Below are 24408 nucleotides of genomic sequence, written 5' to 3'. Positions count from 1 at the left end.
GGGGGAATTAAGCTTCTGCAAGGAAGGTGCAAGTTGCAATTAACAGTTAAGTCAAACACACAAAACACCTGGTTTCTGTATCACGACTTTTTCCCAGAAGCCAAATGGCATTCCCAGCTAATGACCTCATTGGTGTCATAATCCTGTAGCTGTTGAGGTCTTGGCATTACATCAGTTACTTTTTTCTTCACCCTTCTCCGTTAATGCCTCCCTCTGGCTTCTCCCCATAACAAACCAACTCCTTCAGCCTTCATTTGCCTCTCTTCTGACCTCTCCTGCTGTCAGTGCCACCTCATCCTTCTGGCTGTCCATCCTGTGACAGTGTAGCCTTCCATCACTCTCTGGAACACCATTCCTCTACTTGCCTTGTAGGCCCATCCTGTCCAGCTTCTGTGATTGAGCTCTGGGAATCTGCTCCTGGGAATTTCTCTAAAAAGTCACTAATAAGGCAGAAGTTGCCTGGAAAATTAATTCTCTTTTCACCAAAACTTTTCCTTTGGCTTCTTGGGAGGCTGTTTCAAAGAGAAGTGCACTGTCCTCTCCTTGCTATTAGGGCAAGAAACCAGAGGCTACAGCTGCAATATATAGGATTGGTTGGCTGCTAGGAAAATGCACTCATGGTGGGAGTAATGATGTACTGGGACAGAGAAGATTGTGAAGTCTGCAGTTATGCAGCCCTTAGTGAACAGAAAAGAACAACATGTCTGAAGTGAACTTACTTTGGGCAGAAGAACAGAGTAGAAAGTTCAGTGGTTCCAATTTCAGCTCCATTTTTGCTCCTCCAGAGGTGCTCCTAAAGAGTCCCTTCTTTGTCATGAGAGGGTCATGCAGCTCTACATTTTATGGCCCTTTCCCCTGCCTTTACCTCCACCTAATCTCATGCACAGCTCAACATGCTCTCTTGCACAGCTGCCATCAGATGTACCTCCTTCTGTTTGGAGTGAAACTGTCTCACTGAAGTAGGTGGGATAAATATGACAAACCAGCAGAGATGTGGCAGCAGAGGGTAATGTTGTGAGCAGGTTTTCAATCACAGCTCCAGGAACCAGCCCAGCTTTAACAACAAGTTCTATCACATCCATTCCAGGGTAAAGGATTTGATGCCTTCAAAGTAAAAGGGATTTCCCCCTCTTCCCCCTTTTATGACAGTTTCCATTTTTTTTGGATAAAAATTCAGCTTACAGAATGGACTAAAAATAAAAATAATCCCAAAACAGGACTTGCTATTCTGCCACCTTATCTTGAGCAATGTCACCTCATGCAGTCTCACCCTTAGCCAAATACTGACTCACCACCAAGGGCTTAGCAGCGGAAAAGGAGAGAGGGCATACCAGATGAGAGAGCAGCTCTCCTGGCTGGAATCCTGGCAGGAGTGAGAGGCACGTGTTTGGATCAGAGGCACTGTGCTGAAATGTTGTTAAAAGCCAGAATGTGAGGGGGCTGCTTTGCTACTGCTTGCTGCAGGGAGGTGCAGCCTCCTCTCCTGGAGGGTTTGCGTTCAAAACACGCCTGGAGCCCTACGATGCCGCACCCAGCTGAGGCTCCCCACAGGCAACTGTTTGCTTTTCTCTGGAGAAGGGTTTGGGCCCAGGGAAGTGTGTTCAAACACAGGTCTCTGCACAGTCCAGGACCTGGTATAGCTCCCCTGGCTCCACCTTGGTCCTGAGACAGCTTGGTCAGCCAGCGAGGGCTGTGGGTGTCCTCTGTTCTCTGCAAGAGGAGGTCCATGCCCTGTTTCTCATTTCTCCTTACAGCAGGGGAGTCACTGATCCCTGCCTGCCTCTGCTTGGTGCTTTGAGGTCTGCAGGGAATGCCCAAAGCAGGCACAGCTGAATATAAAATGGCACATACTGCCCATGCTCAAACAGAGCACCGGAGTGCTACCAATTGCTCTTGAATACAACTGTTGCAGTATCCACCACCAAGCCCAGCCCTGGGAGTGGAGACACAAACCATTGCACCCTCTGCTTTCTGAGCCTGATGGATGTGTTTTACTTTTGAATCTTAAATCACTCTGCCAAGGGTTCTTTGGGCAGATGATTTTCTCCTCCTCGGTCTGGGTCAAAGAACAGGGAGAAATTGAAGCTGCCACTGTCAGCAGATTATTATTCCCATTGTTCTGTGCTTTGGGACAAAGCAACCTTGTCTTTGCCAATGCTCCTTAGCAAATGCATTGCTTTTGCAGTGGTCATTGCAATCTTCTTGCCTTGCTGGTCCAGCTCACCTACATCTCCAGAGTAGCTTCCCATTCAACCTATTTTGGGGTTGTTTGTGAAGAATGTGCCTGTTTGCAAAGGCACCTGCCTCTTGTGACCAGTAAATCCTGGTGGATGGAACCAGAGCTCCTGTCAATATTCCTAAAGGCACCTCGTGCAGAAGGAGAACAAGTCCTCTCCTCCTTGCAGTGGTGCTGCAATGATTTCTGGAACAAGCTCTGATATGAGGCAGCAAGTGCGTCAGACCTTGTAGTAGGGGAACCACGTGTTTGAGTTTCCTGCTGCATGAATGAGGCTGGCCAGGCCTGATTCATCCCCGAGGCACGCTGGGGAGAGAGGCACTCAGCTCATTTCCTCTGCACTTTATTTGTTCCTGCATATGCTGTGCTCCCAAAAGCGCTGGGGAACAGAGGAGCTGCACACCAGGACAGTAAATGCTGGGAGGAGAGGAGGTGTAGAAAGGCAAAGATTAGGAGAAGCCTTTCCTCCAAGCACCTTCCCCTTTGCACTTGCAATTAAAGCACTGCTGGGGCACATTGGTGCTGGCAGAGTGCACAGAAAGACACTGGAAAGGGTGCTGGAAGCCAGTGAGACAGGAGCAGTGATGATAAATGCTAAATGTTAAATGAATGTGAATAGTGGGTAGGTGAAAGTAGATAGCATTCATTACTAACACAGACGCTGCAGAGTTTCCACATTTCATTGTCATTTAATCTCATTTAATTTCATCTCATTTCATTTCATTTCATTTCATTTCATTTCATTTCATTGTCCTCCCTAGATTTCTTCCTGATTGCTATAAAAAATATCCTGGAAGATCTGGCCACTCTTATCCCCATCCAGGGATGAAGAAAGCAGAGAAGGTATTGCCTTTCTGAGTCATAGTTTTTTGGAAGCTGTGTATGTGCATGTGTGTTTGCATGATTTGTCTATGCTAATGTGTACGGGTCTCCCTAAGCTATAACCAGTGAAGGGAGCCCAATTGCATTTATTTCTACTCCCAAAACAAGCCTTGAAACTCAACACTTAACCCTCAGCCACCTCTGCCCTGTGTGGAGCACAGACCATGAGGGGCACCACAGGGCCCTGCTTTGGTGGTGGTGGTTGCAGGGCTGGCATCCCATTCCTGGTTGCCCTTCAAAGCACCAAAGCCTTTCTGAGCAGTATTTCATCTCTCAGCCTGCATCATCTCTCTTTGGCTGTGTTCGTGGCAGCAGCAGCAATCACAGAGCAGGAGGTAGCAGCCTTCAGTAGTTTGAGAATGTTTTATGGACATTCTATGCTACAGTTAAAGGTGATTACAAATAAACCATAAACTATTTCATAAGGGGAGGTGTCTCCTAGGTAGATGGATATATCTGAACAGCTGGTTTTGGTGAGGGTGACATGGCTCAAGAACTCCAGTGGCCTTAAAATTCTCCATGTCAGCCTTGCCTTCCCCCAGCACTGTGGCTGTTCTGTCAGGTGAAGTTACTGTGAATCTTTAGCTCTACAAGGTGTCTTGATTTAGTTAATGGTAATTTTTCCATTGGTGCAGTTGTAAAAAGGGTGTACATATATATATATATATATATGGATGGATGGATGGATGTAAGTGCTAAACAAATAAAACAAACTATGTCAGCTCTTAGAAGAAAAATACTTTATTCATTAAAACTAAACCATGCAGTTCTGATTCTGTTTCTGCTGATAAAAGCACCTTGGCACCGTGGTCAAATGATTCCCATTAATTGTGCACGTTTTTTGTTATCAGAGCAGTGCACAAAGAAAATCAAGCCTGAATGCACTATATTAAAGAAAGGACAAGCAATATTTCAGCTATCGTGTATGCTGCTCAGCCAGGGCAATGTGCTCAACAAGTCTTACAATAAAATCGAGGTATTTTGTGTGAAAGACATCCTTTCTTCAGCTGGATCTGTTTTTCTAGTGGCTCCCGAATTGTAATGTCAGTGCCAGACATTGTAAAGGTACGTGGAAATTGTTCCACTTCATGTTATCAGTGAAAGGTTAATGCTGAAGAATAGGGATTAAAAGATCTGAGGTTTAAAAATGGCTTCATGTCCCCCAGAAGTTTAAGAAATATTACTTTAATTAATATGGTGCTTTGCTTCTTAAGCAGAACAGCTTTATTTGAATTTTGCTCATATAATGATTAGTAACAGTTCTCACTCATTGACTGCATTTTGATGAACAAGGATATACAAGCTCGGATGATAAATTTCTCAGGCAACTTGCAGGAAAAAGTACCAGAAATAGTCCTGTTTGCACACAGACAGCAATGTCCCCCGAGGAAAGAAAAGCAACAGACAAATTACACCTTCAGTTCAAGTTTCCACCTTAGTGTCAGAAGTTCCACGTGAAACGAGAAGCCCCCAAAGAGCTGTGCCAAGCTATTTGCTCTCCCCCTCGCTTTCAGCCGAGGGACTGGGAACATCCTCTGGCCATGGTGCGACAGGCTGTCCCATTTTCCTCCTCCCATGGCGCTCTCGGGCCCGCAGCGCCCGTGGCGGTGCCCGAGGGATGCTCGAGGGGCTGCTGCTGCCGGGAACGGGGCAGGAACCTTCCCGTCGAGGAAAGAAGGCAGAGCCGCCTGACCGACGGCAAACCGGACAGCTCCTGCTTCCTTCCAGCCGGTGTTTTCTGTTCTCAGGTCGGGGGTGAATTGTTCCCCGCTGTTGTCGGGACGGGGAAGCTGTTCCTGGAGCGGGAAAGGCAGGCTGGGCCCGGGCGGCCGGCACGGACTCCGCCACCCGTGTTTCCTCGGGGAAGCCCCGGCCGGGCTCAGTCCCGCTCCAGCCCGGAGGAGCCGAGCTCTCCCGCACACGGGCCGGCCCAAAAGCAGCGCCCAGGAAAAGCCCCCGGTGCCCTGCAGTGCCTCGGGAGGCAGCGGCCCCGGCCTCTGCGGGGTGTGAAAACAAGAGGGCAGAGCAACACCACGCAGAGAGCCAGGCCGGGACAGGAGCTCATGCCGCAGAGAGGTTTCTCCTCTCCAAGGCAGAGTCCGAGCTTGCGAAAGAGCTGGAAGAGAGGCAGGAGCTTTTTCCCAAAGGACAATGCCCCTGAACCAGCCCTACCCCCGGATATATCTGGCTGTCTGCTCGCCGCCCGGAGAGCACCCGCGACTTTTTCTGCTGCATCCCTGGCTCGCATTGAGCCCTGGAAGCGGCGAGCGCAGCCCTGGAGCCGCGGGGCGCCGCGGGCAGCAGCGCAGGGTCTGGAAGAGGGTCTGGCTACCTGTGCCGGTCATCGGGGGAGACAAATCCTGCCCGCAGGACACGTGGGCTTTTTCTTTCTAATTTTTAATTATTTTTCCCTCTTTTTTTTTTTTTTTTCTTCCCCCATCTTTCTTTCCCAAAAGCAAAAGAAAACGAAAGAAACCAGGTTCCAGTTTCCAAAGAAGTAAGTAACAGTCCTGAGAGAGTCCTCGGTAGAGCCGATGCCCTGGGGGACTGGAAGGGACGGGGACGGCGGCGTGCCAGCCCGTGGATGGTGCGGGATACTCGGGCCCGTGTCCGCGCCTGTGCACCGACGGACGGGAGGGACGGCAGCTGCGGGCGGCAAGGAAGGCAGCGTGCTCTCGCTTCTCCTCCGGTGTCCGGAGCTCTCCGTGCACGCGGGGTGGCACACTCCGTCGGGGGCCGCCTGACACCCGCCTTCCCCGGGGGAAGCTGTCCCGCAGCGCTCGCTGAGGCGCGGGCGGCCCGGGGAGCGGGGCCCAGCTCCCCAACATCCCGGCGGCTCCCCGCGGCCTCCTCCGGTGCCAGCGCCCACAGCGAGCCTCCCCTTGTCACAGCTGGGCATCTCACATTCACCCTCCGGAGAACGCCAGTTTCGGAGTGGAGGCACCGCTTTTCCCCGGGGGAAGGTGCGAGTGGGTCGGCACGGCACGGCACGGCGGAGGGAAGCTGGCCCCAACCTCTCGGCTCTTTTCCACGTCCCATCCTTTTCCTCGTCCCGGGCCGTGGAGCTCCCCGCGGCTCACCGAGAGTCCTGCTGCCTTCTGGCGACTAGGGTGGGGGCGAGAAGGTCCCTGGAGGCTCCCGAGGGAAGGTTCCCGGCGGGACACGGCTGGAGATCCTCCTTGGTCTGCAGCTCCCCGGAGGACACAACGCAGTCTTGCTCGGGGTCATTGCTGTTGCCCGCCCCTCGCTTTTTGTCTTCTTCTTTCTTCCACTTCATCCGCCGGTTCTGGAACCAGATCTTGATGTGCCTCTCGGTCAAGTTCAACATGACAGCCAGCTCCACCCGCCGCGGCCTGGAGATGTACTTGTTGAAGAGAAACTCCTTCTCCAGCTCCAGCAGCTGCGCCCGCGTGTACGCCGTCCTCGTCCGCTTGTTCTCCTCCGGTTCCACCATGTAGGATCCACCTGGAGAGAAGCGAGAGTCAGCCCGGGCCCGCCCGGCCGCCCCTCGGGCTGCGGCACCACGTCCCAGCAGCCCTGCGCGGCGCGGAGGATGCGCGGGGGAAGCAAGCGGGGTGAGAGGGAAGCCTCGGGGAGCTGTCCTGCTGGGCACAGCGAGGTGGTGCTGCTGGCGGCACTCGCCGCTGCTGTTATTTTATTTTGCAATAATTCAATATTTTTTAGCAGTGATTTGGATGAGGTTTTCAGGGAAGCGCCGTCTGTGGAGCCGAGGGAGAAGCTCACGTGCCACAGTTTGCGTGACACTGAAAGCTCAGAAAGTCTCCCGGACCGCAATTGTTCAGGTTCTCGTTAAAATTAATTTTAAAAAATAATTTTAAATAAAAAGGTAAGAAAATAAAAAGGGAAAAAAAACCCCCAAAAACAAAACCAAAGTCCACCATACAAACCAAAATGGAAAAATTTAACCCCTCAAAAAACCCTCCAAAAAAAACCAACGCACCAAAGAAACCCCTGTAAAACAAAGCAAAAATAACCATTATAATTAGTGGGGCTGCCGGGTCGGGCCGGGAGTTGGACCGCTGCCGCTCCATTTCGCCACGTTGATGAAACCTTGGGTTTCTCGTTCCCGTAAAAAGCGGCGGCAGAGAGATCGCCGTTCCCAGCGCGGCCGCCGCAGCCCTGCGTGGGCACCGGGGCACGGGCAGTACAGGCGGGCACACCGAGAGGGGCCCGAGGTGGGCACAGAAACTCAGGGCCGCTTTTGCCAGTGCCAGAGCCCCTCTGGGAACGATTTTGGGGTGATATCATCTGCGGGGAACGGTGCTTTAAACAGCCAGAATGAAATGATAATTTCAAGAGAGATACGTGGACTCTCCCACAGCTCATCTTCCTATTCCCATGATTCTGTATTTATATATACACTGTTTGTAAATGTAAACCTATGTATAAAACTTATATATCTATTTAAAATATATATTTAAATACACATATAACGTTTGCATAGTGATGTGTATATACCTATGTGCGTGTATAAATAAATATTAAAATCATTGTATATATGTATAAAAATGTTGGTAAATCTAAACCTGTGCATGCATGAGTTTGTATCTGAAAAAAACCACCTTATTCTGTTACTTTAAACCAAACTGGAGCTACCGGGAAGGTCTGTCGGAGGGCCGCGGTCGGTCGGCTCGGGACAAGGCCGATAAGCCCGGGGTGAGCGGCGGAGCCCGGTCGGGCACGGCGTGTGGCACCGGGCCGGGCTCGCCGCGGCCTCCCCGGGCAGAGGCCCGCAGCCTCCATGGACGCCTGAATCCCAAGGGTTTCCATGAAAAATAAACCACCGGGTCATGCAGTTTGCCACATACACGGTACAAAAAATGCCGGGGTTTGGCTGCGAGCGCTCTGTCGCGCTCGGCACAGCGCCGTGCCCCTTTCTGCTCCTGCGGCGCGCTCCGGCAGGAACCCTGCGCTCACATCGCACCGACCATGCGGGCCATGCACGGCCCCTGCCTGCTCCTCCCGGGAGGGCTGGGGACAACAGGCACGAATTTTAGCCTTCCACCGGGAAAGTTTCGCTTTCCTGCTGGTTTTGTCATTCTTCGGGTACAGGAGAAAGAGAAAAAAAAGAGGTGTAGTTCAAAAGCTTTGCTTTTTATTATTATTATTATTACCCGAAATTCACTCAACTCACGGAAAACAACCTGATTTTCTCTCTCCCTCTCCCCACCTTCGCCCTGGCACCATCCCTGCAGCCGTGTCTGCGGGCTGGGACAGCACTCTCTTCTACCTCTGTGGGCGGATGCGCCTCTAGGGAGACTGGGGACAGCCACCTGTCCTTCCCTCCCCCTCGGCCTGCCCCCCGTGCAATTCCCAAACTATTTCGTGGAGATTTTAATGCTCCGGTCCTTTTTCCAACTGTCTATTTGAACAAAGCCATTAATATAATATTTGCCGTATAGGCGTGACGGAGGCGCAGGACACGATAACATTGTGCCGGCAGAGACAGAAATATTGTTGGGCAGCGGAACTTTCTGCCTAGATAGAGTTGCTTCCCCTCACTGGCAACTCTGTTTCGTTTGTGCATTGTTTTCCGTGCCCTGTTTTTTTCCCTCGGAGAGGTGCATTTGTGGCTAAAACCCGCCGGGGAGCGGGATGGAGGGGCCAGGAGGGGAGATGGGCTCTGCGCCGGGGAGAGCCGAGAGGCAGCTCAGAGGGTCTCGGTGGCTGCCCTGAGGGCTCGGGGGCTGCTCCGCGGCCGCACGGTGGGCGCAGGGACGCGGGACACCGGGGCTGTCCCCTCCCGCCCGCCCTGCCCGCCGCCTCCCCGCCCGCTCCAGCTCGCAGGTGCCCCCGCTCGGAGCTCACCGCGCCCGGGGGACGCTGCGCTGCCCGAGGGAGCAGCTCCCGGGAGGCGTCACGACGTCCCGGCTTGGCCACAATTAGTTAATTGGTGAAAAATAATTCGTTAATAATTGCTGAGGCGCAGGGAGCGGTAAGCCCGCCGGCGGGGGCTGGAGCGCCGGCTCTCTCCCCGGCGTTCAACCCAACACTAGCAGCCCTAGAGCAGCGGGTCTGCAGAGGCTGGCAGGGGGAAAACCACCCTCCAGGGCCGCTCCGCACGACATCAGAGGCTGGCAGGGGGAAAACCACCCTCCAGGGCCGCTCCGCACGACATCCGAGCGGTGGGAGCAGGACCGGTGCAAGGGAGAGCTACTGAGCGCCGAGTGGGACAGAAGCGGGGGGCAGAGGGACGCGGCGGGGCTTACCGGTCCACTGTCCCTTCCAGGCGTGCGACTTGGTGGACTTCATCCAGGCGAAAGGCACCTGCACTCGAGGCTCCTCTACAGCCCCCGTGTCCGCCCCGTCTGCGAAAGGCAGCGCGTCCTGGTGGGGAGGAGGAAGATGAGGGTGGTGGTGGTGATGGTGATGAAGGTGGGAGACCCCGGCATCCTCAGTGATGGGGGGCACCTCGTAAGGTGAAATGTCTGGAGGGCTGCCTTGCTCGAGAGCCCCTAAGGCGCTGGAATAGGGAGTCTGTTGCTGCCTGCCCATGTACAGGCAGGCGGGGGGGCTGGGGTTGTAGTCCTGCGCTTGGGCTCTCTGAAACGCGCACGACTCCTTGTAGAGCTGCGCCGAGGCGTAATACTGCTCCTCGGTGTTCATGGCGAGCGGGACCAAGGGGGATTCGCAGCTTAGGGACACATAAGGCTGCTCCCGCCGGCGGAGCCCGGGATGCCTCTTTGACAGCTGGCGGCCCCGCCGGGCCCCGCCGCCCTGCCCGGCTCCCGCCGCCTCCCCATAGGCGCCGCTCCCCCACGTGAGCCCTCCCGCAGCCCTCCGGGGCGGGGCGCGGCCGCAGGAGCCACCCGCAGCGGCCCCGGTCCCGCAGCCCCTTCCTTCCTTCCTTCCCTCCCCTCAGCCGGGCCGACCCCGGACCCCCGGCCTTGTGCCGGCTGGCTGGGTGCTGCTCCCGGCTGTGGGTGCGGATCCCGCGGCGCTGGGATTGCGGGGCCCGCCGGGGCTCAGGGCACTGCGCCGATGCGCGGGGCGCTCCGCGACGGATGGCGCTTAAACTCATCTTTGCCCTCTCCCCTCGCCTGCCCAGAAGCTGCTGCTCCCTCAGTGAGCCCCGGGGAGGAAAGCCCTCGGAGGGCCTGGGTAGACTCGGCTCCTGGAGGGGTTTAGCGACAGGGCACTTTTGGCTGTGAGGGCATCTCCCCCAGGGATGTGGGTGTCCAGGGACGGGCAGGGCGCTCCCTCGGGGGTACCCGTGCTCCCGAGCCCTGGGCGAAGGCCAGCACCGGCCGGTGGGGGACCACAATGCTATCGCCAGAGCGAGCGATAGGCAGCGGATTGTTTGTCCAAGAGGTAAATTTGGGAGCCTTCCCCGCGGCTTGGCCTGCAATGTGTTGACCCTCGGAGATAATGCGCTCCGAGCTGGTGCCGGTTGACTTGGTGACGAGGCTATGAGGAGGCGGAGAGCTACCGAAAGGGACAAAGATCATTTCCCTGCCTCCCTGCGCTCGGCCCGGCCGCCGCTCTCTCCTGCTCGGGTGCAGGCACGCTTCCTATCGGCCCGGCCCGCCTCCTCCCGCCGCCGCTTCCCCGACACTCCGGCCGCCTTCGCCGGGGTGCGCTCCCTCGGCCCTGGGTAGGGCGGGTGCGGCAGGCCCGGCCCGGCTCGGCTCGGCCCGGCCCGGCTCGGCTCGGCCCGGCTCGGCTCGGCCAGTGGCGATGCGAGCCCTGAGCGGCGAGGCAGGAGGGTTCCCAGTCCCTCGCTCCTGCGCCCTGCTCCGTGGGATCATAAACCCGCCCAGTCCATTACGCTTTGAGTTTCCGCTCTGGACTCACGCGGGTCCCCCATCTCTTAGAAAGCACGCTGAGCCTTTGATTCAATATTGAGCCATTAAGCGATTGCTTTCCCAAGCCATTTAACAGCAGCTCTTATGGATAAATAAACAAAAAAGGCTGTAAACCAATTATAGTGCGGATAGTGAAAAAGTATTTTATTAGCGGGAATTACAGATAGCCATGGCTGCTGCTCAGGCTCCCTGCGCCCGGCACCTGCCCCCTCCATCCCCTGGCATTCCGGGCAGGATGCGCGGTCCAGCGGGGCTCGCAGACAGCGTGCGGCCGGCGGGGATGCGCAGCTCCCTTCGTGGTGGTTCCCCATCCGCGCCCAAGATGCCTCTACTCGGGTCTCTTGCAGGCACGGGTGTCCTTTGATCCGGAGACGTCTTGTGCCCCGACCCCAGAGCAGCACCGACAGCCCCTTCCCCAGAGATCTGTTACCTGGAGCATTTACTGCTCCGGGTTTTCCACGGGGAACCGGCGCGGACAAACAAACCCGAGGCCATAAAACCCGGAGCAAATTGATTCATCTCCTGGGAGGACCATTACCCGGCGTCTTAATGCGGTCCTCTCTCTATAACGAACGTTTCTAAACAGAGCAAACACTTCACCCTCCAAAGCAAATGAATTTCGTATAATTTAGAGCTAATTCTCTTTCATTCTGCCTGCGTGAGCAGGCGATAAGGGCACGCTTTGCCGTTCTGACATCAAGGTGGCGAGCCGCAGTGCAGGAAAAGGGCCCCGCTGGGTATCCCGGCACTGGGGACCTCGGCCACGTCCTGGGGGTGCTGATGTCCGGCAGCCCCAGGGGTTCCTGGGGGAGGCGAGCCCGGCTGGAGCCAGATCCCAGGGATCACCCCTGCCTGCCTCCTCGACCTGGGATGCAACCACTGATACTTGGCTGGAGTCCTTCACAGCTGAGGGCTCGCAGGAGAAGTCTCTGAACAGCGAATGTGTCCCACCAAAGAGGGAAATGATCCCCTTGATGTGGAAAATGGGTGATGGAGGAGGCCGATGTGAATGATGGGAATGGCCAATGGCTCCGCTTGCCCCAGAACTGGGCTCTGCAGACACAAATCCGTCCCTGAAAGTGGTCAATATGCATCTCTGAGAGAGCTGCAGAAGGGTGTGCATACAACAGTAAGGAGCATAGTTCAGTCCCACTTGCTAAAGTAATCTGGTTAGATTTTCCCTATCTGTATAATAGTTAATTACTTCTCAGTGCACAAACTCTTTTCTGGAATCCACATTTAGACAGGAAAGAAGTATTGAAGGGGAGTGAAGCATATTCACAATAATCTCTTTTTCTCTCTCATCTGTGCTCAAACCAACACGTGTAAACTCTATCCATGGCAAGGGACCTCAGTGGGAGTAGGTGACTGGGAAACAGAGCTTTCCCAGGGATTGATTTTTAACCCCCCACTATGGCTGTATCTAGCAGAAAGGTAACCTTTCACAAAGCTGGTTAATAATCAATAACCATGTGAAAACAAATCTGTCTTTCCCTCTTAGAGCTAACGATAAAAATGAGAGCACGAACTATTCCACCTGCCCTAAAGTAAGACTGGTTCATCAGCTTTTTTTTTGGCAAGAAGCTTTTTTAGGCCTCTAAGCGATTCAGCATTGGCACACAGCAGGTTCAGTTTGCTCTTCCCACCACACATCAGCTTCTTCACACTGCAGGTGTGAGAGAAGAGAGCTTGAACTGCAGGAGACATGTTTACGCAACCATTTTAAACAAGACCTTGTCCAGGAAATATACAGGGAATTTGCCTTGGGAAAGCTGAGAATAGTAAAGTCTTTTACATATGTAGTCTCTTTTTACACTTTCTAATATACATCTTTGAATTTTTTTTCCATCTTTCCCAAAATCCATTATTTCATTATCACCAGGGGAGCACACTTTCACTGTGTTGTAAGAAGAGCTGAGGATTTACTTTGAATACTGTGAACCTTCCTTCTGAAAACACATCTGTTTTGTATTGTTTGCCCCACAGAGTTTTCTGTTTTCTACTAAATGTTTATTATACCAGATTGGAGTAGAAAAAAATCAATATGTATTTATTTATTTATTTATCCAGAAAGTTACAGCTGGAGGAATCCAGGGTAGAATCATTAGCCTGAAAGAACTCCTCCTCACATCCTCTGACTGCTTGATTTTTCCCCTAGACCCCAGGCTCTTTGGGGCACATGAGGTTTGGAGCTCAGACAGAACCCAGCCAGGCAAGTGGCACCTGGCAGTTCTCACCACAGTCCTCCCCTCTTGTTTGTCCATTGGAATTTTGCTGGACTTCAACCATTTGAGCTGAAATTTTCCATTCTGTATCTCTACCTCTCACCAAACATGCAGGGAAACTTTCCTTATAATCGTTTGGACCGGTATGAAGTGAAGCTGGGAAACTGACACAGTAGCTGCCCATGCCTACTGGGAAGGGTGTGGAGTCACTGCCTCCTTTGCAAGGCTCTGGAAGAAAAAGTGATAGTGTATGGATGATCCCAAGTGAGTGGAGAACAGGAACAGCTGACATTTGGAGACAGCCACCCTGCACAGAATTTTCCTGCTCTGTTTTCTTAGCTGCTGTGTTTCTTTGCTGGATTTAAGTATGTTAGAATTCCTGCTGGGATGCTGTCCCACATGAGTGTCTCTCCAGACCAATATCTCTGTGCAAAGCTTCCTACATTTAATCAAACTTTGAACTGCTGCACATCACACAGGTTCCACAGATACATCTTAAAACTCAGCAGCCAAGTCCTTTTGGTGTTGACAAAAGTAAGCAGATCCCTGGCCTGGACACGAGGACTGAGCAAGAGCTCACCATGTGGCAGCTGTGACACTGAACCCTGCAGGGAAAAGTTGGGAGGTATTCCTCACACTCCATCCTCCAGCCCTGGGCATGGAGGAAGAAGGTGACTTATGCAAAAATACAAGGTGTAAAAAATACACACAAGGTGAACACCCTTCAGAGAAAAGCATTTGAAGGTCTACTCCCTGCCCACAGTGAAAAACATGGGTCTAGAGGCCAGGAGAGAGGGAGGCTGTGCTCTCACCATCCCTCTGCCCAAGTGGGAAGCAGGACCTCGGCTGTGCTCCAGCAGGTCTGACCAAAAGGACATGATGTAACCTTGGTCAATCTCTTGGGAAAAATTTTCCAGAATGGGTTTCCAGTGCAAACACCTTTCTTTTCTGGGCAGCTGGTCTGCAGCAGCTCAAGGTACTCTCAAGAGAAGGGGAAGCTTTTGGGGAGCCTGGCTGTGAACACCCCATGACACAGGAACTGGGCTCTGGAAGTGTCTTAACCCCTTCCAGTTCTGTCCAGGCTTTTTTTTTAGCTCCAGTAGCACTTCTGAGCACTTCCAGTCAACACTAAGAACTAGGGAAGACTTTTTAGCCTTATGACACTTGGTCTAACATAGATTTCAGAAGGCATTTATATGGTTATGCAATGACTGAAATTCATTTGGAAATCAAGGCATCAGATTTCGTTCTTCCCTCCATAATTGATACCATATAATCTCTGGAGGTGCTGTGAAACTTTCAAACTCCACAGAGGAAAGTGCTAAGAGGAAATCCACAAGAAGACCCATCCCTCTGTCCTCTGAGCAGGGATGCTCTAAAATCAGCAGTGAGTAAGTCTTGAACTCAAGCACCTAGAGAGGCAAAGAAGAATAAACGCAGCATTTTTTAACTGAGTTTGTCTATAACGTGTTGCAGATAAGAGAAGAGTCCTGGGGAGGAAGAGGAGGAGGGCAGCGGACAAAATGCAGTGTCACAGAGTACATAGATGTGGTATCAGCTGAACCCCTTCCTTGCTTGTATTTCCTTGCCTGTGTAATACACTGCAATGGGCCTAATTCTTATGTTTATCCAGAAAGGGAACAGAAATTTATCCATCTACAACTTACAGTCTCATTCAGTCATTAGCATACATTCAATTCTAAATATTGAAATAATGATAGAACTTCTAAGTTGAAAATATATCATTATTTCAATATCTGCCTTCTAAAAACTGCCTTCAGAAAAACATCTGCCTTCTGAAAACTTTTTGGACCTCTCATGTTTTAAAACTGTAGGAAAAGTAACTAGAATTTTCTCACAGACAATTCACTAAGACAAAAGTATGTGGAACAAATTAAATAATATGGATTTCTCACTTGCTCAGTGGCAATGACCACTGTTTTCCACTGTATATAAAATAATCTAAACATTTTCTGTACAGTGTAACATCTCTTAGCTTTGCTTATATTTTTGTTATACACTGTTTTAATTGCAATTTAGACATATTAAGGATCTATGTAGCTATGAATATTTCCACTGATCTGCAAAACCCCTCTCCTTGCCTTTCTTGCCCCTTGCCTTGTCTTACACCACTTTCTTTTATCTGTTTTCTCTTTCACTTTCTCTTCCAATCTTCTTAAGTATATTTCCATCTAGTATTTCCAAATTCCTTAATTATAGATCAGTTTCCTTAATTTGTATACTACTTCTGTTCAGTATTAATATATTTATTTTTGTATGAGATTCAGAATTCAAGCTCAAGTTCATAAAGCTGTTATTTAAATCCACAGTTACATAGAGGACTAGGGAAAAAACCAATATCTTTATGAAGGGATGATGAACTGCACACACATAATGGGTATATGTTGGCACATTTAATTGAAAACTTGACCTGATTTTTATTCTCTGAATGATGCATGTAGGTTTTATTGCTCCTTACCTGCATACTGGAAAGCACATTGTCAATGCTTGAAATGATTTTATGTACTTGAACACCATCTGATTTAATGCATCAGCTGACAGGGACAAAGACATTGATTAAATGTCCTGCCTCAGGTGTCCAGTAGGCTGGAAAAGGTTGTTCCCTCCAAATAACCACTGAAACTTCACCCAGTAATCATTAACTCAGTATTTGGTCCAAGCTTTGGGAATAACAGGAGGCTTTAAAAAGCAGCAGTCAGAAAACACTCAGTGTGACTTAGGAGACTGTTTGGTCTTGTAGTACATTAAGGGAGAGTCGAATGTCGGTCTCTCCCTATTGCTAAGAAATGCATCGGGCATTTGATCCTTGGGAGGGCACCTCTGGACTTGGCTCTTAGCAAGCCCTGAGTGCTTGCAGAGGGATTGTGAGACACTTGGTACTCTCAGCTCATTTCAGTTTCAGTAAAAGCTCTGGGTGGTCTGCACTGACCCCTGACAAAGTTGGTGTCTACACTGCCAAGGAACAAATGAGCGCTTAAAACACCGCTTGGTGAGCTACAACACAGCAACACCCATCCACGGGGTTTCTAGCCAGGCAAGACCATTAGATCTTTTCATTTGAGGCAGTTCTCCTATATTGCATCTACAACAGTTTTTCACAGTCAATAAAATCCACGTGGCATTGCAGAAACCTTCGTGAGAGTATTTTCATCATAGCAACTGAAGGAAGTGAGACATCACCTTGTAGCAAAGCAGCTTTCAGAAACCTCACAGCCATCTGGGCCATATGGTCCCACCACTAGCTCAAACTAGAAGATGATCTCCTCTTGGAGTAATATGTAGTCCAAAGATCCAGAGCAGACCAATACAGGCAAAGGCTCAAGGGAAGGAAGGAACCTGTCCCAAGAAATAAACCCAGTGAAAGACTCCAGGTCTCTCATTCTTGGCTGGTGTCCTATGAAGCGATTGCTTCCTGTTCCCCACTGTGGTTAGGAATCATACAATTTAATAAAAGAGTACTACTGTTGCCAAAACCAGCCTCTTACCGTAAATGATCTCTTGTGAACCTCAAATGAAATCAACTATGTAGTGCTCAGCTGGTTTGTGCAGCAGCACCATTAATGTGGTTGCCTAATTTACAGAGCAGCCAGGTTCTGGTTAACAGTGCTAGAGTGGGTTAGAAGGCAATTAGTGGTCTATTTTCTATGCACACTGGAGCAGAAACTTGTGTATTAAGAAAGTTCTTCTGGCAGGTGCAGCATGCTAAAAAGCTTTCACCTAAAATTATATAGCCTGACAAACAATGTAAAAAAGCAGATTGCCCAATAAACAAATAAAGTATCAGCCATTTATACAAACCCATAGTACTTAGACTCCTCAAGCTTGAAATGACTGTGTATTTTTTCCCCATTAAAATGTTATTATGGTCTATGCATAAATTGTTTTAAATTCAGATTTGATATCAGTATGTTTTCAAAGCCTAGATAGATTTAACACTTTTTCTGAGATGAAGCATTAGCTCTGGGGGCATGTGGAATTAGCTCCAAGGATTTGTTCTAGTGAAAGATGTACCTGACCAGGGCAGGAGGGGTGGAAATAGAGGATTTTTAATGGCCCTTCCAACCCAAAGCATTCTAGGATTTCCTTCCCATCTGGAGCCATGATACATGGCACCAGCATCCTCTGGGGCTCTGGTGCCCTTGCAGGAGCCAAGCAGGAACTGTGGAAGGGTTGCTGAAGGAAACAAACTCTTGTGGGGTTGAGGCTACACCACAAACACCCTCTGTGCCCTCCCCTGGGATTTCACCCAAGCTTCTCATTTCTTTTTTATAGCATTAGACTTAGATACTCCATGAAACAAAGGTGTGGGGACCCTGGGAGGCATTCCCTGTGTTGGGGAGACACGAGAAGCTTCCCTCAGGGGTTGTTGGTACCCCAGTGGCTCCTTCCCTTGTTCTTATGTCCCTCAGCCACTCCCTCCCTACTCCCCCATTGGCCATGATGTTTGTACTGCCCGGATGCCACAGGTCTGCTGGAACCTCTGGGGACAAGAAGAGACCTGGACTCTCCTGAAGTGTGTGCCTGGGACCCTGAACATCTTACTGGGTGGCTGAATTAAACACCTGTGGATACTGTGCAAAGGCCTTTTTGCTTTCCTACCCTGGACTTTACTAGCAGCAATTCCGGTTACAACAAAGGGGGGAAAGAATTCACCAAAGCAAAAGTCCCATTCTCCCTCCTGCCATCCAGTGGTTTGTACTTAGTCCATGTGCTGCTTCCCACATCAGCCATCCCCCAAACCAGACCGTGGCACAGGTCCCTCTGCCTCCATGATCCTGCCTTGCCAGCACCTCTTTTCTTGCTGAGGGCTGCACTTGTTCCCTGTGTACAGCTGCAAATGTTTTAATCCCCCTCAGTGGGAGCAGCAGGGCTGGGCTCTGGGGGCTGCTGTCTGCAGACCACAAAGCTGTATGTTTTTTCCACAAGGTTTTTGCCTTTGAGGGCCAGGCAGCCAGCCAAGCCCTCAGAGACAACCTCTTCCTGTGTTAGGAAAGGCAAATGGCCCTGCTAATCAGTGACTCAACCTGAGCACCAGGCAGATGGGTGCAATGTGTTTAGCTCATGAATCTTCACCTGCTGCAAAGGCAACAGCTCACTTGGGCTTGGACTTCTGTAGTTACGGGAGAGAAATCCCACCTACATGTCTTCTTGTTTTAATTTGGAATTATCTGCTAGTGAGGACACTTGTACTTTGGGGCTTGGAAAGAAGAAAGAGGTGGGAAGCTGCCCAAAGCCCTTAATTAATTTCTAAACATTGCCATTAGCCTGATACAAACCTGATACCAAGTGCAAGATGCATATTCTCCAGTTTCTTGCCCCACACACCTGGGTGAGATGTAAATGAGGGAGTATCAGGACGCTTTCACGTCCCTCACTTGCCTGTTTTCCATCCACAAACACTCAGGATTGTGCCTGGAGCCTGAGCCATGCCAGCCACTCAGTACAGCCTCAGAGGTACCAAGCAAAACTCCTGCCTGATCCTTGCAGAGGTCACGCCATGCCCAGCCAGCCAGCAGTAACCTCTTTGCCACTGGGAGACAGCATGCTCCTGGTATCCACTGGCCACATGTCCTACCATCTTGCCAATGGCATGTATGCACTTATCAGCTGCTCTGCAGTCAGGGTATCTCTCTCACACAGTCAGCAGTGGGGGTGAGTTACTGGGATGAGAAACATGCACCTTAGGAGTGTCTCAGAGTAAAAGGGAGGAACTGCTGTCTACAGGACTGGGAAAGACAGAGCAGCCTCTTGCCTCAGGAAACAACACAGAACTTCACTGGTTTTCAAAGTCATCAGGTCACCAAGGAACCTGTCCTCCTCCCAAAGACCATTCCCCCATCCCAAACACCTTTGCCCCAACCCTGACACCTGCAGTATCTTTCTTGCTAGGCACAAAGAAGGAAGTCTCCTTCCATAGAAGCCCCTGCAGCTTCTCTGCATGGACATGAGAAACACTGGCTGGTGGGCACAAGGACCAGGGAAAAGTCCATTCTCCAGTGGAAAGATGTTCTTGGAGGAAGTTGATACATCAGCCTTTGCTCCAGGATTCCCTGAAGAGGGTTTTTTTCTGATTGATTCGTTGGTTATTTTTTTTCACAAGCTGTAAAAAACTGAACCATAAGTGTTCTGTGATCAGCCAGTTTAGGTCCCGTTCTTGTTGCCTCTGGGATGCACTATTGGCTCACAGACTTGCACTGAAGAGTGGTCTGAGCCTTTATTTCTCGCTGATAGAAGTTTCCTTGAGACCACACAAGGTGGTGAGCAGAAGGCTCTTGTGCTCTCAGGTCTGATTTCCAGTGCCATCCAGTGCCATCCAGTGCAGGGCAGGAGCCACTGCTGCCAGCCTTCTGCCTCTCATACTGATATGCAGTCCCCAGCCACAGCTCTGCTAAGGGCAGGAGCTGCCTCAGCTTGGGCTGTCAGAGCTGAATGATGTCTCCAAGCTGCTCCCAGAACCAGCCAAAGCTTCCTCTCTTTCCTACTTGCTTTCCTACTGGAGGTTTGGCGCTGTGTGCTGGGAAAAGCCCTGTTATTGCAGCCCCCTTGGAGGGGAAATTGTTCTGTGTAAGTAGGTGGCCAGCTCAGACACTGATTGCTCTTGTCCCAAGGCTTGGCAGGTTTAATTTTGCAGACCCCCAAGGTTTTTTTCATTCCCCACACAGAAATACAAGTTTTGCAAGTTTCCTACAAGTCTGATGGGCGATAACAGGTGTGCTTTGCAAAGTGTTTGTGAGTATAGAAGAGCAAAGACTGCAGCTGGATGCGCAAATTCTAGGACGCTTTTAAAAGAAGTTTATAATATTAGAAAGTTAGGGGGTTAGGGGTGCAGCTTGTGAGTAGATTGGAAATCTCAGTTCAGGGAGTTAGGACAAGCACTCCAGGACAGCCTGACCAGCTGTCACCCCCCAGCTGGTGGGGACAGAAGCTTCACCCAAGTGGAATCTGTTTGAAGGTGACAGGAAGGTGTTATAGGGAAATAGTCTGTAAAGAATTCAGTGAAAGTAAGGACATAAAATAGCTGTGTCCCACCCACACTGCCAGTCTGAGCAGAATGCATCATTTAAGTGCCTGGGGCTGGTGCACGCTGGAAGGTGGAGATAGCTCCATGTCCTGGTACAGGATGCAGGTTCTCTCCAGGAAGGCATGAAGGCAGTAGGCTCGGCAAGTGCTTTCCCACACAAAGCCCTGAGGAGTGCACTTGCTAACCCTTTCTTAGAGATGGGCAGCACTTCTTCTCCACATACAGAAACTCAGCTTTATGACTAGGTGACACGGGATGGGAAGGGGCTTAGGGGATAAACCTGGAATAGACATGAATTAGGACACCTACTTGAAAATGGATGAATGACAATTATGAATATTCTAAGCAGAAACAAAATATTTTCTTGTCTTTCTCATCTGTCAGTCTGGAAAATTCTGACCATCATTTCAGTTTAGGGAGCTGGAGCTTTGAGGCTTTATCCATGTAATCATGGTCCAGAATGGCTTATAATTAACCAAAAGAGCTGTGAAGAACAAAAATGCTTATTGGCTTATTGACACTGTTTATTTTGCCAGAGGCTGACAGACAAGCAAATTAAATACTGTCTGCAATTTTTCAGTTAAAGACATTCAAGGAGAGCCATTTCAACAGGTGGAGGTACCCAAGTTGTTACAATGGAAACATCTCCAAAAAAGCTGATGTCCTGGATCACTTTGTCTCAGGTGTGAGAGTCTTTCCAGGTACATTTCTGCAGATACCACATGCTTAAAAAACCAGGTATAAATCAGGATTTTGAACTCAAAACAGCCTGGTAAAGTGATAAAATCAGTCAGTAGCCCTAAACACAAAATTTAAATATGGTTATTATTAAAAATGTTTATTCAATTTAATCAAAATATGACTTTTAAACTCCCAGAGCTTCAATCAAGAAGCATTTGGATCGAAATTCTGATTTTTACAGAACAGAAAATGAAACCACATATTATAAGAGGAATTGCATTCTCTGAAATAGAGGCAAGCACCTTCTCAAAAATTTATTTAATCAGAACCCCATTTTCAATTGAAAAACAATTGCAAGACTTTGTGGGCTGGTTGTAGTGATTGATCCTGTCCTTAGGTACTGTGAGTGGCCTTACATCATGTTTAGACCCCACTGGAACCATTCTGAAGAACAGTATCAGTAACATATATATTAGTGCAAAGCATTAATTTTGTTTCAAAAATTTTGGAAGAAGAAAACTAACCTGAAAATTTAGATGCCAGATTTTTTTCTCCAGTCGCGACAAAATGATGTATTCTGTAACTTTCTGCTCTCCAGTCTTACATTCAACAGTTACCTGCAGAGACTATTTTAAGGAGAAGGACATATATATTGCAATTTTTCCCTCTGTCTATGTTTCACTGACATTCTGGTCTTCAACTTGTGAAGAAGTGTGGCACATGGAAAGGATCCATGGAAGACTGTCTCCTGTGGGAGGGACCACATGCTGGAGCAGAGGAGGAGTGTGAGGAGCCCTCACCCTGAAGCGGAAGGAGCAGTGTAGACAGAATGTGATGAACTGAGCACAGTCCCATTCCCCATCACCCTGTGACCCTGGGGGGAGGAGTGAGATAAAATTGGGAGTAAAGTGAAGTCCAGGAAGAAGTACCCAGTCCTACCTGCTATTCTTTCTTAGTAACAGCTTCTAATTGAGTATCCCAGGAGTTTTACATATATGAGCTTATTGACACTGCTCTGCCTGGCCACCCATGGCTCTTCTGTGCTACACACATGGGCATACTGACCTAAAAAGCTCTCATGGGCAGGGGAATTTTGCAGGAGAGAAAGCTCAGGGCAATGAAACCATCAGACTGTTGGTTATTCTCATGAGGCCAGACATTCAAAACAATAGTAGGAGTCCCCAAGAATATGTAGATGCTTTTCCTCTAAAGCACTACATGTCTTAAATATGACAATATGGTAAACCCAGCAGGGGAAAACTAGCAAATATTAAGCAAGAACTACTTGGTCCTGAAATGTGGCACTGGAGAAAGGATGTGACATCTGGTCCCAGGTTTAAATAAAATTTCTCCAGTAAATTCCAGAAGGGTCAAACAGAGGCCCATCTCTTTCTGCATACACAGAGTACATTTATGCTCTGCAGAACATCACTAGAAGAAAACTACACAAGAATATTTTATTAAATGGAACTGCAGGACCACCGCAGAGGGTAAAGGAGTGCTCTTGAGCCAGGCCAGTATGCTCTGGAGGAGTTTTCAGGTTTGTTTTAAATCAATGTGACAGAAATAGTGATTCATAAAATAGCTGCTACTCGGTGCAAGGTAGGTCTGTAAATCAAGCTATGAATCTTTTCCAGTGCTGGAAATGCCAACATCAGGGTTTTATGTATTACTAATTTATGATTTATATTACAGTGAAGGCTTCCAGTGCCTTGCTACTCCTAGCAGTGTACAAGCCCAAAGGTTCAGTATTGTAAATGGGGCAAATTTTGTGGGAGAGGCAATGCCTTCAATTAGCCCAATGGAAAGCTTGGAAAAAAATGAGCAGGTTTTCCTGAACACAGGTGCTTCCCCACACTTCTCTACCAGGTTTGAACTGACTTTTGGTGCCCCCAAGCTCTGCTGACTTTCCCAGTCACATTACCTAAGTGCTCCTTTGGCACCTAAGTATGGACCCAAGTCCACTCATGAGCTGCATCTTGCCTCAGACCCAAACTCTGTGTCAGGCACAAATTTGAAGTAAGATGTGAGATAAAGCAAGGAGAAAATTCAGACTCCTGCCATGCCTCAGCATCAACTTAGAAGTGTTTGTGCCTGCAACATAGACTAGCCTCAAGAGCACCAAGGGCTGATGGTGTCACTCAGTGCCTGGATTTGATGAGCACATCCAGGAGCAGGGGTTGGATGCACTCTCTGTTAGCTGTGGTTCACACCAGGCTCCAGGTTTTGCTTTGTCCAATGTTCTGCCCACCACAGTAGATGCATCTGGAGGAACTTACCTGTACAGAGCAGAACTGACCTCCCCTCCCAATAAGATGCTTTCCTCCCTCCATAGCCATCTGCATGACACTTCAGCAATGGTATCCTGTAAATACGGAAGCACTGTGATTATCATTATTTCACAGGCATTATCACTGCCCTGGCAGGCTTCACTGAAGTAGGTATTAGCTGTTTTGCTACTTGGCAGTAAATTTTTAAGTGGTAGACATTATGGCTGGTAGCATTATGTATCTGTTGCATTTAACCTCCTTGCCTATTTCCTTAAAATGCTTTATTATATCAAATAGCAATCAACATTCCTCAGGGGTGAAGGTAGCTACGTGACATGTTTACTGAGGCAGCCAGCTGTCGCCACTTGGCAAGCAACTTTTATCATAAGCTGGTTGAATTTAACATATATCAGCATTTATCAGCCCCGACTTTGTCAGTTTTATAAACGAAAACCCAGAGACAATAAATCATTTGGTGCCCAGGTGATACTGCATACATAAGAGAGCATATTTACCAGGCAGTGTGGATTCAACCAACAAAAGGCACCTAAGGTTCTGTTATTTGATTTGCATTGAATATAGCCTCAGATGCCTTTTTTTGGCACACAATCCACATCTGAAAGATTTGGTGAGACGTCTGCTGGATGGTCCCATTTGTTTTCTTCTAGGATGGCTGCTTCAGTCTTCACTCCTGCTCAATAGTATGTCAACTTTTCCACTGACTTCTGCTGAAGTGCTTTGGACTGAGCATCCATAACAAAATTAATGTCTTCTCACTTGTGGAGGATGGAGCACTGGGATGGGAGGAGAAACACACTGAGGCGGGATAAGCCTCCATTCTTAAACATAAATGACTGTGCTAATACTTTGCAATCACGCTTTATCCCAGTCTCAACAGATGTCCTGTGAATCTTCCAGGGTTAACCAGGACTTGTAAGTGACATCTATACCAGTAAATCAAATGGGTCAGTATCTGCTATCTGACTTAACAGGGGATAAGTGGCAAACTGCTGCTCACATCCATATAACTAAATCCTTTTCCCCTCGAGTGTTGGTGGTTCATCCATAGCACCTACAGGGAACAGTTCTGTGTTGCTCCTGAACCATGTCCAGGCTAGCTGCCATGGGATGAAAATCTGCCAGGGATTGCGCTGGAACCTTAAACACTGCACGTGACTGCAGGACACACCCTGCATTTGGGAATAGCTTAGATCACACATTACTGTCCTTGTCTTCGACAGGATGG

The 24408-nt window shown here is 49.5% G+C and overlaps 1 protein-coding gene across 1 annotated transcript; it reads right to left on the bottom strand.

Annotated features, from left to right (window-relative positions):
- Positions 1-6194: 6194 nt before the first annotated feature.
- PDX1 (pancreatic and duodenal homeobox 1) lies at positions 6195-9745 on the bottom strand. The gene is made up of 2 exons (XM_054272125.1): positions 9349-9745; positions 6195-6583 (listed from the first exon to the last, which is right to left on the bottom strand). The coding sequence occupies exons 1-2, from the start codon at positions 9743-9745 to the stop codon at positions 6195-6197; spliced, it is 786 nt and encodes a 261-aa protein (XP_054128100.1).
- Positions 9746-24408: the final 14663 nt, after the last annotated feature.

The sequence above is a fragment of the Melozone crissalis genome, unplaced genomic scaffold (assembly GCF_028551555.1).
Source record: "Melozone crissalis strain CALT ecotype California unplaced genomic scaffold, PUWL_Pcris_2 ptg000013l_1, whole genome shotgun sequence".
Taxonomy (NCBI): Eukaryota; Metazoa; Chordata; class Aves; order Passeriformes; family Passerellidae; genus Melozone; species Melozone crissalis.
The sequence above is the reverse complement of the archived record's forward strand: the minus strand, read 5'-3'. Positions and strand labels throughout refer to the sequence as shown.

What these genes read in the sequence shown, in the direction of transcription:
- PDX1 (XM_054272125.1), bottom strand. Translation starts at nt 9,745, where the DNA reads ATGAACACCGAGGAGCAGTATTACGCCTCGGCGCAGCTCTACAAGGAG. An exon ending in CTGGAAGGGACAGTGGACCG is followed by an intron (nt 6,584 to 9,348) that starts GTAAGCCCCGCC and finishes GCTTCTCTCCAG; the next exon opens with GTGGATCCTACATGGTGGAA.